At 36.2% G+C, this 21,648-nt stretch overlaps 1 protein-coding gene across 3 annotated transcripts in view; it reads right to left on the bottom strand.

Annotated features, from left to right (window-relative positions):
- Positions 1 to 21,648, bottom strand: part of DYNC2H1 (dynein cytoplasmic 2 heavy chain 1) — a 320,982-nt gene that overhangs the window by 52,369 nt on the left and 246,965 nt on the right. For all 3 annotated transcript variants that reach the window (XM_045204038.2, XM_053924343.1, XM_053924344.1), the window contains one exon: positions 4,780 to 4,989. In XM_045204038.2, the coding sequence (XP_045059973.2) occupies positions 4,780 to 4,989 (210 nt within the window). The remainder of the gene's footprint in view (positions 1 to 4,779; positions 4,990 to 21,648) is intronic.

Genomic DNA, 21,648 nt, shown 5'->3' with positions numbered 1-21,648 from the left:
ATATTGTTGAGGAACTACTTGATATAAAAACTTAAACAGCCATTTAGTGTTAATATTCAGAATGTTAGGATAAATTGAAATGTATAGCTAATAAATACATTGGCTTTACAAGGTGTACTATTAAAATAATTTGTAAAGAAGCAATACAGTCTATTAATTTCTGTAAAACAGTAATTCCTTTAGTGATTATTCAGAAGATGAAATTAATTTGACATTGTATCTTCTCAATTTTTGTTGTATATTTTCAATTATTAAAGCTTTAATTCAAATATGTAAAAAATAACAATATTTTACAATGTAGTAATCTCCAATAACAAACAGATTGAAGGCACTGTGACTTTTTACAAAACAATGTTCAGTAGATTGCCAGAAACCATCAATTAAATAAGTCATAATTCTCTCTAGGAAAATTTCTACTCTAATCATGTCAGAAACAGTAAAGAAAATAAAAGCTTCTGAGCAGCCAAAGAAAACAGCATTAAAATGAAAAGAGAACCAACCGTAAGGGAAAACATATTTGCCAATAATACCTCAGATAAGGGTTTGATCTCCAAAATATATAAAGAACTCATATGACTCCACTCTAAGAAGACAAAAAACCCAATTAAAAAATGGGAAAAGGACTTGAACAGACACTTCTCTATGGAGGACACACAGAGAGCCCAGAGACATATGAAAAGATGCTCAGCATCACTAGCCATCAGAGAGATGCAAATTAAAACCACAATAAGATACCACTTCACACCGGTGAGAATAGTCATCATAAACAAATCAACAAACAAGTGTTGGAGAGGATGTAGAGAAAAGGGAACCCTAGTGCACTCTTAGTGGGAATGCAGACTGGTGTGGCCACTGTGGAAAACAGTATGGAATGCCCTCAGAAAACTAAAAATGGAACTGCCCTTTGACCCAGCAATTCCACTGCCGGGATTATATCCTAAGAACCCTGAAACTCCAATTCAAAAGATCCTATGCACCCCAGTGTTCATGGCAGCACAATTCACAATAGTCAAGTGCTAGAAGCAACCTAAGTGCCCATCAGTAAATGAATGAATCAAAAAAACTATGGTGCATTTACATAATGGGATACTACTGCAGCAAAAAGAAAGAAGGAGCTCCTACCCTTTGTGGCACCATGCATTGAACTAGAGAGCATTATGCTAAGTGAAATAAGCCAGGTGGTGAGGGACAAATACCATATGATCTCACCTATAAGTGGAACCTAATCAACAAAACAAACAAGCAAGCAAAATATAACCAGAGACATTGAAATTAAGAACAAACTGACAGTAACCAGAGGGGACGTAGGAGGGAATAATCGGGGGGAGAGGGGAAAGGGTTTTCAGGAACACGTACAAAGGACACAAGGACAGAACCAAAGAGGGGTAGGATCAAGGGTGGGGGTGGGGAGGAGGGATGGCTGGGGTAGGGGATAGTAGTGGGGGTAAAATGGAGACAACTGTACTTAAACAATAATTAAATAAAAAAAAATATTCTTGGAAAAAAAAGTCTTAAATTTGACCATAAAAAACCCCCAAACAAACAAAAAAGAAAATATCAAGTACTGATCTATTTCCTAAATACGTTAAATCATATCACATAACACAGAGTTTGTCACATTCAAATGTAATAAAACATTAAATTTTTATCCTGAAATAAATAGTACAGTACTAGATTCACACTTTTTGGTAAAACTCTTTAGAAAGTAAATGTCAGGAAGTATTGTAATGATCATCTCAGTGAAAGTCAGTCTAATTTCATTTGAGGTTCACCAAACATCCCAAAATATTTCCAAAAACACTCCATAATATAATTGAAATGTGCTTTGCAAAATACATTTTATATCCTTTGAAAGAAATTTAACAAATTCATTTTCATGAAAATAATAAAAATGTTTTAAAAATAGTGATATTTCAGAGGCTGCATTTTTAATTCAAAGTGTAATATATGGCACTGAATTTAATAAATTAGTAATGAGATTGTCTAAATCCTACATTAACACATTTTAATTAAGAAATAGATAATCAGGCCCTGTTGCTAGACAATCATGTTAAAGGGTCAAGGTAAGAGGAAGGAAAGTTATAAAGAATTAAATACTATGACCTGTTTCTAAAACATTATCCTTTGGCTTAATCAAGAAAAGTATTTCTTATGAAAAAGACCATTTAGTTCTTTATCTTTCAATATGATCTAATATAAGCCAAATTACATTACAATCATAGAAAATAATTTAAATGGTTCATTTTTTCAAATGTTTATGCTAAAGGTTACCAGATAGTTAACAGTAAAAGCATTAAAAAAAAAACAGGTTTGCCAATTACCTTTCATATTCTTCATTAATATAATAGAGAACCCTCTTGAACTTCTCCTCTATTCCATGCCCTAACCACCTCTTGAGTTGAATAGAGAGTAACCTACATGATATTTCTATGTCTATAAAACCATTTTGCACAATGCTACCAGACAGATGCTCTAAAAGCTGTCCTTTACATAATAAAATCCCCTAAAGTAACAGTAACAAAACCAAGTAACATTTACAGGGAACTGGCTACAAGCCAAGAACTTTACCCATGATTTAATTTAATTCTTACAACAACCGCATGAGGTAGGTACCTTGACTATTCCAATTTACAAATGAGGAAAGTAAATTTTAGAGGTTTAAGTGACCTGCCCAAAGTCACACAGCTGTTAAGTGGTAGAATAGAACTCAAACGGGCAGACCTGTTTTAGAGGCCACATTTACAGTCATTTTGCTACATTATTTCTACATAAAAACATTCTTATTGCCTACAGTAAGTAATAAAAACTTTTTCTTTGGCTTTAAAGATGTCAAAATCTAATCTAACCTTAACTTTACTACACTTCACTGTATACTGGTTCCAGTTGACTTACTGTTCTCTTCTACATGTCACATTCTTATATTATTGTTAGGATCCTAAATTATTCTATGCCATACATTGTACCCTTATAAAGTATATTGTTCATTTTAAAGAAACAGATTCTCATGAGTAATAACCTTTTATATAAATTTTAAATACATTTATTTCAGCAACCAGACCTGCCCTGGTTCCAATCCCGACTCTGCAACCATTCTCTACCTGAGTCTGGTTTTGTGACTTAACACCCCTCTGCCTCAACTTTCACACAGTAAAATGGGGATGATAGTCATACCATCTAGTAGCTTCAATGTGGTGATTAAATTAGTTAAAAGTTCTTCAAAGCTCTCGGACTTCTTTAGTTTCGTCAGTGTGTCAAGGACCTTTCATGACTAATAATATGCCTATTTCAAATTAAAAGTGAGTTATAATTTGTAGTAAAATACAGTACTGTAGTATTTTGATAACCACAGCTGATTAACAGCAATAGCAATCTATATTTAGTAACAGTAATCTACAAAGGAAAAACTATGGAACAATGTAAAACTGAGATTATTTTCAAGGTAAAGGAAAAAGGAACATAAGCTTCTTTGAGTGGGTCTTTTGTATATGTGGAAAAGAATCAGATATCATGATGGACTGAGTTTCTGTTCCCCAAAATTCATAAACTGAAGCCCTAATGCCTAATATAATGATATTTGTAGACAAGTTTTTCAGACATAATTAGCTCTCATGATGGGATTAGTGCACTCATAAGAAGGTCAGGAGAGAGCCTGGTTCCTCCTCCTTCCTCTCTGCTGTGCTAGGACACAGCAAGAAGATGGCCGGCTGTCAGCAAACCAGCAGGCAGTAGATCTACTGGCAACTTGATCTTGGATTTCCCAGTCTCCAGAACTGCGAGAAGTAAACTTTTGTTGTTTAAGCCACCCAATCTATGGTAATTTGCTACAGCAGCCCAAACTGACTAAAATAGAAAAGATTTTTATACTAGTAAGATATAGAAAGTTCTATGAAGGTTATATTTTACATTGAAACAGAGAAGACTTTCAGGTAGACTATCAGAGGCTTCTCTATATTGAAGTAAACAGCTTTTTTCTTTTTAAATTCCTATCGAGCACTAGTGAAATCTTTTCCAGGTGCTAAGTTCTGTAAACTCTATATTCTTCAAACAGCTAGTCAATCCACTTTATAGTTTCTATCCAATACACCTGAAACACATGGATTTTACTATCATTAAAATGGTCCAATTATTCAGCAAGAGACATGGTGATTTCCCTTTTTTCTGCTAAAAGTACCCTAGTTTTCTACTGGGTACCCATCCTTCCCTTTCATGCATATATGTGTTACAGATGGAGCTGAATCTGTCTTCAGCTCCTGGGAGAGGAATCTGGCTGAAGTCCTAGCCAATGAGACCTGTGCACACACCGTCCACAGAATTAGTATGGGATCAGGCATAAAACACAAGCCAAGCAGATTGGATCAAAGCTAATCCCAAGACTTTTACTTGAGTCATGAGGAGACAGTTCTTTCTGTTCACTTGGAGCTTAGACGATGTAGGGCTCAGGCTGCTGGAATGCCAACATGCACAGAGGACCTGCCCCGAAGTGAAGTCAACATGGGTGATACACACACACACACGCACACAGAATATGACTACCTGGGTAGATAAATAATACAAGCTGAGATCTCTATGACAATCTTAAACTCCCGTATTAACCTGACTTAACGGACTTAATGCTAGCTACCTTGGATTCTTCAGTTACACCAGCCAATTATTTCCAATATGGCTTAAGCTAGTTTAACTTGCGTTTTCTATTACTGTTAAGATTCTGACAAATGTACACACAATGGAAGAGTCAGTTATAAAATGAAATAAAAACACATATATTCAGTACAGGCTTACCTTTTGGTTTAACAAAGAACTTGCCAATTTTTGCACTTCTGAACTCAATAAGGTAGTTCCTCTGATGACTTTACTGAGAGCAGCAAGAGACTGATGGACACTTTGGACTAAGCGAATGGCATTAAACTGTTCAAGAGTGATGAACGACAATATTGGAGATCCGTGTCGATCACTAGGAGGAGACACTTTCTGATGAATCAGGTTTGAATTCTAAAAGAATAACATATCATATTTATTGAAAAGCAACATAAATCACAGATATATTAAAATACTTAAAAAGTTATTAAAACCTTTGGTTCTTCTAACCTGTTTTGATATACTCTTCTTTATAAATGGCCAAATTTATGAAATCTGGAAATACACAGGAAGGGAATTCTGAAGTTCACCAATGTTTAAGTGGTAAGGGAGTGGGAATTGAGAACAGAAGGTGGGAGTTTAGAAAGGAGAGCTACACTGAGAAGTAGTCAACATGGTAGAAAAGATGAACGAGTGGCACCTTGTAATAAGCCAATGCAAAGAGAACAAAATAGCTACAATACTAGTCTACTACTATAAAGAGAGAAGAATAGCCTTGACATAAAATGTAAATGGACATTTAATTTGAAAATTACCTGCATACAAGAGTGGATAAAAATAGGTTCACTATTGTGAGTATACAAAACAGAGCTTATTCTTGTATTATTTATAAATTATTACATTATTTATTTGTATGACAACTGTAAACCTACTTTTCCCCACCTTTGTATATATTGAAAAAACACACTAAAGATCTTATACTCAAGACCAGTATAGATTAGTATTTATTTTTACCTCTATACATTAACAAACGCTCTGACATAGAATTTCTAGGGCCTCTCAAATTAAAAAAAAAAAAAAATTCAAGGAATCCCAGTAGTTTCTAAACAGTGTCTAAAAGGGGAAAATATCACCTTTAATAGTTTTCCAAAATTGTCAAGGAACTGTCAAGAGACAAAATTGGGAAGTCCTGTTATCTTACCTACTATCCATTATCCCAATTTTCTCTATAGACTGCTTACAATCCTAGTTAAAGTTCCCTTCTCTTTGTTCTAATAGCTATCATATTCTTATGTTCTATGAAGCATTGTCTCTCTTTCATTTACTTATTAGCATGATAAGTAATATGATGATCTACTATGGCTATTGCCATTAAATAAATCATCATTAAGTAAACTTTATTAGCATAAGATAATTTGTGTAGTAAGATTATTTTAGACTGTAAGACCAATTTTGGCATTTTTATTTTCATTACCGCTATATTTAAAATATCAATGCTACTGAAATCATTTTTGAGATACACACATAAATGTACACACTGAAGTAAATAATTGGTGGTAAACTCAAAGTTAAATCTAGAAGAGAATAAAAGTGCACTATCAAAATTAAGTAGATAATCTCTTAGATTGAAATTGAAGTAACTATTTGAATAAGAGCATGCATTAAATAATACTGAACACATTGCTGACCCAAATCAACTAAGAAATAAAACTGACATAAAATATGGTTTATAGACTTTCCATAATTGCTTATATTAAAATAACATTCCTGGAAATGAGTATCTAAAAGTAGACTTTGTGGATTTTTATCCATTCTATTAAATTGCTGTGACTAATTTGCACTGTCTGCACTGTTACTTTATAGAACAAGAACACCCAAATTTAGATTATTTAAGCAAGATTCTATTATCTACAATCTAAGGAAAGTACCCAACTTTTAAAAAAGTTTATTTGGAAGAGTAATGATTAAGAATACTTAATATTCAAATAGAGTTCCAGTAAAGCCCTATGGTCTAGGGAAGTATAGTAAGTGTAAAATAGAAGCTGGATTTCAAAGACTTGAAACAAAAAATGAAGGTAAAATATCAAATTAATATTTTATGGTAATTACATGTTGAAATGATAATATTCAGGATATATCAGGTTAAAGAAAATGTAGTAAAATCAGCTTCACCTCTTCCTTTGAACTTATTAAATGTGGTTACTAGAACATCAAAAATATATATAGGGGTCTCATTTGTGTTTCATATTCTATTTCTACTATGAGTGGCCTAGAGACTATCAAGTAAAGGGCTGCAAGTTCTGCAATAATAATAGAACAGAGTAAAAAAGGGAATGTAGTTGGGTCTCAAAAAGTAAGTGATTTTGAAAAGATGACAGATTTGTAAAGACAGAATTAAAAATAGTAAAGCAAACTGTAGTATAACCTGTGATAAGTTTATAAGTGGGGAAAATACAACAGCAGAAGACAGTACTGTAATATTTTTATAACATAATCCACTCCCTTTAGACCTTAACAGAATTTTAATAAAAAATAATGTAAAATGACCTTAACTATAAAAACAAATGTAGATATTTTACATATTCTAAAAGGATGAAGATATAGCAGTGGTAACATGTCAATGTTACATAATTTTAAGAAAAATATCTAATTATTATTTGATTCAAATATAGTTAAAATCACAAGCAACTTACAACATCTAAACTGTATAACTTCAGTGAAACTACCAAGGCTGTACAGTGAAAGGTTTTCTTAGGCTCCACCGAGCAATAAAAGCTGATCAGCCACAAAATTAGGCAGTACAGAGCTTTATTTGGGGTTTGCGCTCCCAGATGAAATTCTCAGGTCAGAGGTGTGGGGCGGAGGAAGAAGTCGCCACAAGCAGGGAATATGGAGGGGCTTTATTCACCAAAATTCTGATTGGCTCCCCTTGAGGGCTAGGGATTAGTCTCCTGGAACAAAGCCACGATCCATCATTGGTGGTTCCCCTCGGGCTCTGGCTGTCAGTCGGATATCCCCACCCATCCTGATATTCTGACATCTTTGATAGGATAAGGGGCGGGCTTAGGTTGCCAGGGGGATATCCCCGCCCACCCTAACATACAGTCATATTTTAGTCAATTATTTTAAGAAAGCTTTTTTTCTTTAATGAATTAATACAATTGACTGAATCATGTACTTTTAAAGGATGGCTCTGACATGTTATAGTTCATCTCGTCACTAAAACGCTAAGTGTATTCAGAGAAAATCTTATCTAATTATGAAGCTGCTGGAGGAAAAGATTATAGGATATTTTTAAATTTAACTTTTATGCAAGGAATACCTTTTAGTCAAGAAGAACTAGTCCAATTTGGTGCAATTTAGGTGTGAATCCAGAAATTTTGAGTTTTAACTGAAATAGTCTTCTAAGTGGGATGCTATTTCAGGCACGTAAAATGGATGACACATGAAAGTGTATGTATATTTGGATCTTTTAGAAAATGGTTCCCTGTCAGAACGAATTTTTGTCACCAAAGGAAATTCAAGCAATGGCTAGATCAGAGGTTAGCAAGCTTTTCTGTGAAGGTGCAGATAGTAAAGATGTTGGGCTTTGTGGGCCATAAGGGCTCTGTCATAGCTACTCAACTCTGCTGCTGTAGTGCAACCTATTCGCAGTAACTCTCTGGAGCAGAAACAACCTTTACTAATTCTTAGTCCATATGTTGGGGTGGAGTTGACTCAATTCCAGAAATTAGTATGTAATATAGAGCATAAGTAATTAGAGCATTCCTTTTTCCTGACCACAGAGATCAGCTCAAGGAAGTCCACATGATGAAGTAGAGATAGCAAATGCAATAGAATTTTGCAATCGTTTTGTGACAATAAAGAGTGTGAAAAATAGTGCAAACGGAAGAGCAGGGCATGTGTGTATGTATACATATGTACACAAATATGTATATACAAGGTCTGTCCAGAAAGTATGCAGCCATGTAATATGAAAAACAGAGACATTTACTGAAGAAGATAAAGATACAAGAAACATTGTACACAGGACAATGACACCTCAGTCTCCTTCAAAGTGGTACCTTGGGACCTCACAGTTTTCCCAATCACCATCAGCTGCCCTGTCATATTTTTCTGAATCCCATGGACAGTCTGAAATCTCTTCCCTTTCAAAGGTGATATTAGTTTTGGGAAAAGCCAGAAGTTGCATGGTGCTATATCTGGGCTGTAGGGGGGGCTGAGTCACCTGGGTGATTTGATGTTTCACCAATAAACTACACAAGACATGATGCATGAGCAGGGCTGTTGTTGTGATGAGGCTGCCAATCACCAGTTGCCCACAGCTGCAGCTGTTTTCATTGTACTGCATCTCTCTCAACCAACAAAAAACACTGAAGTGTTACAAATGGGAGAGAGACCTGAAGAGGTTCCTTCCACTACCTTATTTCTTGTCCTCAAGACAGTATTTCAAGTGAGGGACAAACATGTATGGTGGAAATGAGATGGCAACTTTACTTATGAAACACACATGAGCACAAAACTGCAAGCAGGCACCCAACTAGTCTAAATATCCCACTATAGAGGAAAGAAAGTTGTTAGTTCAGTTAGTGAGTTTGTTCTATACAAGTGGGTATTTAGCTAATCTAAATATGCCGACTGTTGGGGTTCAGGGGTTAAATGAGGTCTGTCTGGAAAAAGTCCAGCCATTGTTAATATAACAAGTGTGGTTTGCATGACATCATTGTAACCTGGCAGCCAAGGACAGGGGACTGGAATGTGCATGTGTGAGCAATGACAACTTCACTGTACTAGGCAGTGGGGGCGGTAGATGCCATTGATTAAGCATGTGTACTGTGTGGACGTCACATTCAAAATGACTGAGCAAGCAGAGCAAAGAATCCGCATAAAATGTTGTGTTAAGCTTGAATATTCCTCCACAAAAACTATTCAGGTGATTGAGAAAACTGCAGCTACAGGCAACTGATGATTGGCAGCTTCATCATGACTTGCCTGCTCATGCATCGCATCTCATGAAGAGTCTTTTGGTGAAACATCAAATCACACAGGACTCAGCCCTACTACAGCCTAGATTTTGGTGCCCTGTGACTTCTGGCTTTTCTCCAAACTAAAATCACCTTTGAAAGGGAAGAGATTTCAGACCACTGGTGATATTCAGCAAAATATGCTGGAGCAGTCGATGATGATTGGGAGAACTGTGTGAGGTCCCAAGGTGCCTGCTTTGAAGGAGTCTGAGGCATCATTGTCCTATGTACAATGTTTCTTGTAGCATATATCTTCTCTATAAATGTCTCTGTTTTTCAAAGCACATGCCTGGATACCTTCTGGACAGACCTCATATACCTTAGTCAGCTTTTAGTTTCCCCTCCTTCTTCCCTTTGGAAATAATGTATAGCTACAAAGGCTTTCTTTCTCAGTTAGTAAAGGCTCTTTGTCTTTGTGAAATTGTTACAGAGGCCCCCTCTCCCAGCATAGGACCCCTCTTCCTCCTGTTCAATTCCCACTTGCAGAACACTAGCAATCTTAGTGAGATTGTTTTGGAAGTCCCCCTTTTTCTCAGCACAGTCTCTAGGACTCTCCCCTCCTCCTGTGCTATTTTGCCTGTGATGCTCAGGACACCTGGCAGTCTTATCAAACTGAGCTCAGGACTTTGAGTTAATTGGTGAGACATGTCTTCCTTTTGCTTCTAGACTCCTTTATTAAGTTCTTTGTTAGATTGTAATGGCAAGGGCCCTGACTTTATTTCCCCTCTGGCTGCTCATTCCTAGCTGCTACCTAACCTCTGTTAGTACTCCTGTTAATTGTTTGGACTAGAGGGGAGTGCACATGATGGACAACACCTTCCCAATCAAAATATAAGTTATAGCCCTGATCTTGCTGTGACTTTGCCACGCCTTCTTCTGGAGTGGAGAACAAGGAGACTTCTGTTGGAACAACTGGGCCTTTGTTTTCATATCACAGCCAAGACTCACATTTCATCTCTGGTTATGACCTTCTTGTGGAAATCTGGTTCATTGGTAGCAGTTTGAATCAAGTCATTAGTAACTGTAGCACGATGTCCCTTCTACTGTGGTAGCAGAAGCTGGAAAACAAATTTTGCCACAACACATTTCATGTGGCAAAATCTCAGACACAGTAGTGTTTGGAATCCCCAGATCAGCTTCTAGGTCTCACACTGTCAGTCTCCAATCTTTGTGGATTGCAGCCTGTACACATTTAACATTCTCAGGTGTTCTGCTTGTTGCAGGCCTTCCAGAATGTGGATCACTTTCAGCAGATTCTCGACCATCTTTGAAGCACTTGTGCCACACTTTTATTTGTGCTACACTCATTGCATTGCCCCTGAAAGCCTTCTGAATCATCTGAATAGTTTCCACAGAGGAATGTTCAAGCTTAACACAAAATTTTATGCCAATTCCTGTCTTGACTCACTCAGTCATTTTGAATGTGATGGCCACACAGTACATATGGTCATTCAGCAGTGTCTACCGCCCCCACTGACGAGTATAGTGAAGCCATCATTGTTCACACATGCACATTCCAGTCTACGCTCCTTAGCTGCCAGTTTACATCAATGTCCTGCAAACTATTCTTGTTATATTAACAATGGCTGGACTTTTTCTGGACAGGCAGGATATCATATCAGTTTTAGTAAATCAGATTTTTCAGAATATGTATCATAATTGTATATCTAATACATATAATATTACTGGGTCCTGATTACACCCTTTCAAGTTTCTTGAAAGAAGCTGTGACTGAAACTAATTAACCACTTTTTCAGTTATGTGAGCCATCAGTTTCCATTTTTTGGCCTCAGGCAGTCTGAACTGGGTTTTCCATCACTTGAAATCTAAAGAATCCTGATTAATTTAAGTTCAACATCTGCTGTCCCAAGCATTCATAATCAGAATGGTCAAAAATCTGACATAGCTACATTAAATCATGCCCATCCAGAAGTGGATTTCTGAAAAGACTGTGGAAAAGAGAGAGCAGGGAAGGGAATAAAAAAAGGAAAGAAAATGGTACAGCAAGTTGAGTGAATTCAAAGATCTGAAAGATCTATACAGAATTCCTGGAAGCCCATTCTCCAAGACAGCTGTCTGCTTTATTGCTTTGTTTTATTGCGCCAAAGCCAGTTAGTAACAAAAAATTAAAGAAATAAAACAGAGCTAAGATTTCTAAATCTGGTAATTATTCATTATCATACCAAGTTGTCAGGTGAATCAAAGGCAACCAAAGCTACCACATTTTAGTGCTCATTTCATTTAGTTTAGTTCCAATTAAAGGTATTTAACTTAAAGAAGAGGTGAACCACAACAAGTGTGTGTTAATTACCCAATAAAGTGTTTAAATCAGAAATGCTGAAGTGCTAAAATAGAAGGCAAAATTGCTGGTGACTAGTAGAGCAAGTAAAGGCAAGGCTGTGAAAGGGAGAGGAGGGAGTATTTGGGTTGAGGTACTGAAGCTAATATTGGAAGCTATCACATCTTCCTCAAAGAAAAATCAAGAGAAAGCTAGCAAGAAAATAGAAAGAAACTTGTGTTTTAAGTGTACTTATTTGCTCATATTATATGCCTTGACAATTTCACAGCTTTTTATTTAAAACACTGCAATATTAATTAACAACAATCTCAGTAGGGAGAGAGGTGCCTTTTCTATAACCCTTGTTTCTTTGATAGAAAGCCATTATTCACACATAACAGGTATATAAAAAAATGGCAAAATTTTTTTTTAAACTAGGTGATTAATTTAAAAATGGCATATTAATAAGAGTATACTTATTTCTAGGGAAGTGTATTTAATAGGCTATCTGCTCCATAACTTGGCCAGAGGAATGGTTCTGCTGTTCTGTGAAGCTATCAGAAAGAGGCATTCTAGTGGAATAATGGATAGTAACGCAACCTCACATTAAAGAGACTTAGTGCAGACAATGACATTGCAGTGGAAGAATAACTCACATCCTGAAGTACTGACTATGTCACAGGAACATCATGAATTTCCATATTAAGTTATTTTGTTACATTTTAACAATTATAGAAATATAAAAAAGAGAGAAGAGTGGATGATGAAGAATCATAAGAATGTCACAGAATTTCAGCATATTTATCTGTGTAGAGCAGTGATTTTCAACTTTTTCATCTCATGGCACATATAAATTAATTACTAATATTACATGGCACACCAAAGAATGTATTTGTGCTGACCTGACAAATACTACAGATGTAATTTTGATTTGTTAACACTGACAGCTGTTGTTGTGTTGGCTCTAGCCATTTTTTTAGTTTACAATCTAAGGGAAAAGAGGCCAGTGTCCCTGAATAAATAGTCAGGTACTGAAGTTTTAAAAATTCGTGCAGCACACCAGTGTGCCGTGGCACACCAGTTGAGAATCACTGGTATAGAGGAAACAATAGTAGAACATTTTATTCAAAATAGGCCTACAGTTAATAGGTTTGTATCTTCTTCCACGCCCTCCTAAGAAGTAACGTGTATTTTTTCATGACAATGTTATCCTTCTTGGTATGTTTATGTGTACGACTGACTCGTAGAAAGACAGTAAGACAGCATAAAGCATGGAAACTGTTCTAAAGTCTGGGAAGATTCCAGCTTTTCTAATCCTAGGAAAACTGGTTCACAACCTTAAGGCTGAAAGGAACAGTCAGCATGTCAATAGTCAGTGCACAGATTCAGTGAGAAATAATTTTTTTAAAAGTTCAACACTGCATAATATCATTATGTAACAGAAAAAGAAAGTCTACAAACAAAGCATAATTATTTAAGAGATACACACAGCTTATTTTTAAATTGCTCAAAATACAAAATAGAGAATTTTGGCTTCTGTCTTTAGCAGAGGTAGATACTGCTAAAGGCAACTAAATATGTTGACTAAAATATAAAAGCATCTTCTTAACATAACATACACAACAATAACAATTACCTGAGAAGAAAGTAAGGAACAACAAATAACTAAGTGTTGGGATTTTCATCACATCCTGAATGTGAACCCAAGGTATTCTGGATTAGAGAGAGATTGTTAATTACCTCAGTAAATAATAAGTATGTTGTCTCTACGCCTTTGGGGTGACAGGTGAGAGCCAGACCAATGACTTTACACAAGGAGCCAGACGCACAGCAAGTACAAGGTTGTGAGAAGTGGTTATTCTCTACTTTTAAAGAGGAAGGAGACAGCTGTTCTCTTCCCATCCAAAGAGAACTGTTTTCAGGAAAACATGGGCTGGAATTCTAATCAACACTGTGATGTGTAAATAACATTCTCCAGGAGCCAAGTACTCTAGAGATGTTTTCAAGTTTGGGATTTATTCCTTTGGACATGGAGATACCCAGGGAGATAAATGCTCTGGTCTCTCCACTCTCTGGGCTCAGGAATATAGGGCTGTACACTTGAACAGTCTCAGAGAGAGAATAGAGGTTTTATTATCCACCCTGATCAGAACAATTAACTACAAAAATGGTCACAAAGCTAATTCTCATGGTATGTGAAGAGTTACCTAACATGGCAGGAACTTTTTAAGAGAACATGGACAAATCCAGAAATGTTTTTATTTCTCCACAGTAAGGGTAACAGAGTGGCAAGCAAGTCGCTGAAGTTTATAGATGCCAGTAAACCTGACCTTCAGTATTTGTGGACATAAGCCTGGAGGCCAGAGATAAATTCAGTATTTGTCCAAGATGAAGAGGCTGAAAAAAGTCCTTCAAAAAAACAAAAACTCCAAATTACTATAGCTTTAGTAGAAGGTCAAATAGAAATAAACTGATTTCTAACCATCAACTCTGTCTCTAGGACTTCAAGGAAAATTTCACATTACAATTTGGTACTATTTAGAGAGGGGAGAGAATGTGTAAGAATCTCTCCTCAAAATCAATTATCACAATTGAAACTTTAATGTTAGTTTGTATACACCACCTTGGAAGAAGCTACTACTTCATGAAGAAGCTTATTGTAACCATATAATTTAAGTTATATGGTTACAGATTATGTGGTATGTCAAAGTATTTGAAAAGAGAATAATCCTGACCCTGACCCAAACCAGACCCTAATCTTACACTCTAAATTGGGTATAGAACCCGTTTAAATTATAAGCCACAATTAATTCCTATAAGTAAAGTTACCAGTATAATTTAGCAGTTCATGGTTTTAATAAAAATACTATACAGGTAAACAAGGCATTACTATGAAGTTATCAGGTACTATGTAAAGAAAATCAAATATACTAAGAATTCCTAGAATAATCAAACATAAAACATAAAAACATTTATGTTAAATATTTCAAAAATGATAAAAACATTGCAATAAAAAACAAGCAGATTTGGAAAAGAAACAGAGAATTTTTAAAAATAAAACTATTAAAATGCAAAACTTTAATACTAAATTAAGCTTAGCTGAAGAGAATGAGTGAACTGGAAGAAAGATCTGTAGAATTTATTCAGAATCCATCACATAGAAAAAAAGGGAAATATGAGAAATAAGACAAAAGATGAAGAGAGAGGAAAATCTAACATATACCTAATCAGAGTTCAAGAAGAGGGAAAGAGTAAAGTGGAGTCAATATTTATATAAAAAAAGGAATAGACTTGGAATGTGTTCAAATTTATGTTGCCATCAACTTAAACTGCTGTTTACATAGTATGTATATGTGAACCTCATGGTAACTACCAGGAAAAAACAGTCAATATGAAAAATAAAATGAGAAAGGAATCTAGATATAACACAAAAGAAAGCCATCAAAACACAGAGAAGAGAAAAAAAAAGGAACAGAGAAGAACTGCAAGACAGAAAACACTTAAAAATGACATTAAATACACACTTATCATTAATTATTTGAAATGTAAGTGGACCGAACACTGCAATCAAGACAAACCATGGCTGAATAGATAAAAAGGAATACACATCCATATGGCGACTACAAGCAATTCACCTGAGAAGTAAGGAGGGCACACAAACCGAAAACTGAAGAGATAGAAAAAGATATGCCATGCAGGTGGAAATGAAAAAACGAAAAAACTGAAACTGGAGTAGCTATACTTATATATGACAAAATAGATTTTAAAACAAAAACTGTACTAAAAGACAAAGGAGGGTATTGTATAATGACAAAAGAGTCAATCAATCAATCAAGAATATGTAATACTTGTAAAGATACATGCGCCCAACACAGGAACACCGAAGTATATAAAGCAAATATTAACAAGTCTATAGGTAGAAATTGGAAGCAATACAATAATAAGATGAAACTTTAACACCTCACTTAGATTAATGGGTAGATTGTCCAGACAGAATATCACGAAGGAAACATTGCCCTCAAGTGACGCATTAAACCACATACAAACAACATTCCATCAAAGAGCAGCAGAATAATTCTTCTCAAGTACACACGGAACATTCTCCAGATAGATTGCTTTAGGCCACAAAACAAGTCTCAATAAATTTAAGAAGACTGAAATCATATGAAGCACAAATGTTTTCCAGCCACAATGGTAAAAAGTAGAAATCAATTAGAGATGAAGCAAGTAAAACTACATGCTACTGAACAATGAATGGGATAGCAAAGTCAAAGGCAAAGTTAAAAGATCCCCAGAGACAAATGAGCACAGAAATAGAGCATTCCAAAATCTATGCGATGCAGCAAACACAGTGCTAAGAGAAAAGTTCAGAGCAATATAGGCCTACACAGATAAAAAAGAAAATTTCAAATAAACAATTTAACTTTACATCTAAAGGAAATGGAAAAGAAAAAAAACAAAGTCCCTAATTAGAAAGTAAGAAAGTAGAAAGTAAGAAAAAGTAAAAATCCAAACAAAAAATGAATAAATGAAACAGAGACTTAAGAACAAAATGACAGTAACCAGAGGGGAGGTGAGAGGAGATATTGAGGGGATCAGGGGGAAGTGCCATCAAGGAACATGTACAAATGACACATGGACAAAGCCAAAGGGGGGTAGGATTGAAGGTGGGAAGTGGGGATGGCTGAGATGGGGGGAAATGGTGGGGGGAAAATGGAAACAACTATACTTGAACAACAATAAAAAAAAATTTAAAAAATCAAATATAAAAAAGACAGTTGAAAAGATCAATGAAATTAAGAGCTGGTTCTTTAAAAAGATTAAAAAAAAATAGACAAACCTTTAGCTAGCATAACCTAGGAAAAAAAGAGAGGACTCAAATAAAAACATAAATGAGAGAGAAGTTAGAGCTGACACCACAGAAACACCAAGGAACATAATAGATTACTATGTACAATTATATGCCAACAAATTGGATAGAAGAAGAAATGAATACATTCCTAGAAACACAAGAAACATACTATCTTCCAAGACTAAATCATGAAGAAATTTAAAAATTTGAATTGACTGTTTACCAGTAATGAAATTAAATCATTAATCAAAAATCTTCCAACCAAAGTCCAGGAATAGATAGTTCCACCAGCATATTCTACCAAATATTCAAAGAAGATTTAAAAAAAAAATGAAAAAAGAGGGAATGTCTCCAAACACATTTTACTAAGCCAGCATTACCCTATTACCAAAACCAGACAATACCACCACACACAAAAAATAAAATTAGAAGCCAATATCCATGATGCATGTAGATGCAAAAATCCTCAACAAAATATTAACAAACCCAATGCAACAATACACTACTAGACCATACTCATATACCATCATTAATGGGATTTATTCTAGAGATGCAAGGATGGTTCAATACCCACAAATCGGGAGAGAGAAAATGGTGGTGAGACAGGTGGGAGCAGAGTCCACTTCTCCCTGCACATGGGTGAAACACCTAGCTGATCTTCTGAGGAACAGAGTGAACAGCCAACAGTATTCCAGGATATATGAAGATTGGAGACCAAAAATTGTAAAGGATATTGAAAAATCAGATGAGTATGTGGGAGCTTCCAGTACACCTGCTGGAAGAGGAAACCCATCAACAAAGGAACCACCAACAGATAACAACAGAAGAAGGTGAAGGAGGGAGTGGAAGCTACCCTAACCTCAATCCAGGACTGATCTGGAAATACAACTAAACAGTGGAGAAATTACCCAGAACACACAACTGAACAAGAGAGAGAGGGAAGCCTCAAAACCTCTTACACACAGAAGAATCAGCTTCAACACAACCTGTCCACATCTGCACAACAGAATACAAGATGTGGGTGGAGTTACCCTTAGTCATCTGGCTGGAGGGAAGGACCCACCAAAGAAAGACCCAACAACAATCAAAACCCAAAGACATACAGAGAGCCAACATAAACGACAGCCCAAGACCAGCGAGCTCAGGAGATTAAGGAGACAGCACCACTGAATCCCTCTGGCATTCTACCATAGAAGTTCATACCATAAACCCAGGGAGTCAGCACAGATCAATTTAAGAAGCAGAGGCTAACAAGAAGAGTATCACAAGCAATGGGAAGACAAAGAAACAATCCCCAAATGAAAGGAAAGGAGGAAGCCTCAGAAAGAATGCTAAATGAAATAGAGGCAAGTCAATTATTAGATAACAAGTTCGAAGCATTGGTTATCAGGAAGATCAATGAGATCACAGAGAATTACCAGAAACTACAGGGAAACTACAATGAACTCACTGCAAACTATATCAACATGAAAAAGGAAATACAAACTATCAACAAGGGCCAAGAGGAAATGAAGAATACAATTTCTGAACTGAAGAAGACAGTAGAAGGAATCAAAAAGCAGGCTCAATGAAGCAGAGGATGCAAACAGCACGCTGGAGGACAAGGTAGAAAAAAAACACCCAGAAAGAGCAAGAAAGGAAAAGAGGCTCAGAAAGAATGAAGAGGGGCTAAGGGAACTACAAGACAACATGAAAGGTAATAATATCCATATAGTAGGGATACCAGAACAAGAATAAGGAGAGCAAAGGATGGAAAACCTGATTCAAAAACTAGTGATGGAAAACTTCCCTAATTTGATGAGAGAAAAGTCACACAAATCCAGGAAACACAGAGAGTCCTAAGCAAGAGGAACCCAAAGAGGCCCACTGCAAGACACATGATAATTAAAATGGCAAAATTCCAAGACAAAGAAAGAATCTTAAAGGCAGCAAGGGAGAAACAGGAAGTAACACACAAGGGAGCCCTGATAAGGTTAGCAGCTGACTTCTCAATGGAAACGCTCCAAGGCAGAAAAGAATGGCAAAAAATATTCCAAGTAATGAGAACCAGAGGCCTGCAACCAAGGCTACTTTATCCAGCAAGGCTCTCAATCAAGACAGAAGGCCAAATAAGGATCTTCCCAGACAACAGAAATCTAAAAGAAACCGGCAAAGCAGCACACCTCCACCAAACCAGCTCTGCAAGAGATGCTAAAGGGACTGCTTTAAGGAAAGGAAGGAAAAGAGAGAGAAAGGAACACAGGTACAAAAAAAGGCAATGAATAAGTACCTATCAATAATAACTTTAAATGCAAATGGATTAAATGCTCCAAACAAAAGACATAGAGTAGCTGAATGGATAAGAAAGCATGACCCACATATATGCTGCCTACAAGAGACCCATCTCAGGACAAAAGACCTACACAGACTGAAAGTGAAGGGCTGGAAACAAATTTTCCAAGCAAATGGACAGGAAAAAAAAAAGCAGGGGTAGCAATACTCATATCAGACAAAAAAGACTTAAAAAAAAGGCCATAAAGAGAGACCCAGAAGGTTATTTCATAATACTCAAAGGAAGAATCCACCAAGAAGACATAAACATTGTAAATATATATGCTCCCAACATAGGAGCACCCAAATACATAAATAAAATTTTGGAGGACTTCAAGAAAGATATTGACAGCAACACAATTATAGTAGGGGACTTTAACACCCCACTGTCAAAAATGGACAGATCTTCCGAACAAAATATCAATAAAGATATTGTGGCATTGAACAATGCCCTAGATGAAATGGACTTAACCGATATATATAGAGCCTTTCATCCCAAAGAAGCAAAATATACATTCTTTTCAAATGCACATGGAACATTTTCAAAGATAGACCACATGATTGGACACAAAACAAGCCTCCACAAGTTCAAGAAAACTGAAATCATATCAAGCATTTTCTCTGACCACAAGGGACTGAAACTAGAAATCAACCCCAGGGAAAAAAAACCCAAAACACTCAAAATCATGTAGATTGAATAGCATGCTATTAAACAATGAATGGGTCAAGAACAAGATTATGGAAGGAATCAAAAAGTTTCTGGAAACAAACGAAAATGAACTCAAAACAACCCAAAACTTATGGGACATAGCAAAAGCAGTCCTGAGAGGGAAATTCATAGTGATACAAGCCTACCTAAAAATAACAGAAACATTTCAAACAAGCAACCTAACCCTACTCCTACAAGAACTCGAGGAACAACAACAGAGAAGCCCAGAGCAAGTAGAAGGAAGGAAATAACCAAGATCAGAGCAGCATTAAATAACATAGTGTCTAAAAGCATAATTCTAAGGATTGATGAATCCAGGAGCTGGTTCTTTGAAAAGATAAACAAAATTGACAAGCCTTTAAGCAGACTCATCAAGCAGAAAAGGGATAGGACCCAAATAAACACAATTAGAAATGAAAGAGGAGAGATTAAAACTGACACCATAGAAATACAAAGGATTGTAAGAAATTACTACGAAGAACTGTATGACAAGAAATTTGAAAACCTAGGTGAAATGGACACATTTCTAGAAAAATATAATCTTCCAAAACTCAATGAAGAATAAGCAGAAAGCCTGAACAGACCAATAACAGCGGACATAATTGAAGCAGTAATCAAAAAACTCCCAACACACAAAAGCCCTGGACCAGATGGTTTCACAGGAGAATTCTACAAAGCATTTAAGAAAGAGCTAACCCCTATCCTCCACAGACTATTAACCAATTGTATAGGAAAACATATTTGCCAATGATACCTCAGACAAGGGTCTGATCTCCAAAATATATAAAGAACTCACACAACTCCATTCAAAGAAGACAAGCAACCCAATTAAAAAATGCTCAAAGGACTTGAACAGACACTTCTCCAAGGAGGACATACAGAGGGTCCAGAGACATGAAAAGATGCTCAGTACCACTAGCTATCAGAGAGATGCAAATTAAAACCACAATTGAGATACCACCTCACACCGGTCAGAATGGCCATCATAAACAAAGCAACAAGTGTTGGAGAGGTTGTGGAGAAAAGGCAACCCTAGTGCACTGTTGGTGGGATTACAGACTGGTGCAAGCACTATGGAAAACAGTATGGAATTTCCTTAGAAAGCTAAAAATGGAACTACCTTTAGACACAGCAATTCCACTGCTGGGATTACATCCTAACAACCCTGAAACACCAATCCAAAAGAACCTGTGCACTCCAATGTTCATAGCAGCACAATTTACAATAGCCAAATGCTGGAAGCAACCTAGGTGCCCATCAGTAAATGAATGGATCAAAAAACTATGGTACATTTACTCAATGGAATTCTATGCAGCAGAAAGAAAGAAGGAGCTCCTACCCTTTGTGACAGCATGGATGGAACTGGAGAGCATTGTGCCAAGTGAAATAAGCCAGGTGGTGAAAGACAAATACCATATGATCTAGTCTTTAACAGGAACCTAATCAACAATAGAAACAAACAAGCAAAATATAACCACAGACACTGAAATTGAGAACAGGCTGACGGTGACCAGAGGGGAGAGGGGAGGGAATTTCAGGGGAAAAGGGTGAAAGGTTTGTAGGAACAATTATAAAGGACACATGGATAATAACGGGGGGTGGTGGGGAGGTGGAAATGGGAGGGAGGATGGGAGGGCTGGGGCTTAGGCTGGGGTGGGGGAAAAGGCAGAGAACTGTACTTCAACAACAATAAAATTTAAAAAAAATACCCACAAATCGATCAACATAATATATCACGTCAACAAAATAAAGAATTAAATCATACAATCATCTAAATAGCTGCAGAAAAAGCATCTGACAAAATTCAACATATGATAAAAACTTTCAACAAAGTCAGTATAAAGGGACATACCTCAACATAATAAAAGCTGTATAGGACAAATCCACAGCTAATATCATA

Source organism: Desmodus rotundus, chromosome 5 (genome assembly GCF_022682495.2).
Source record: "Desmodus rotundus isolate HL8 chromosome 5, HLdesRot8A.1, whole genome shotgun sequence".
NCBI classification, from domain to species: Eukaryota; Metazoa; Chordata; class Mammalia; order Chiroptera; family Phyllostomidae; genus Desmodus; species Desmodus rotundus.
Note: the sequence above shows the minus strand (reverse complement) of the source record. Positions and strands in the feature narration are given on the sequence as shown.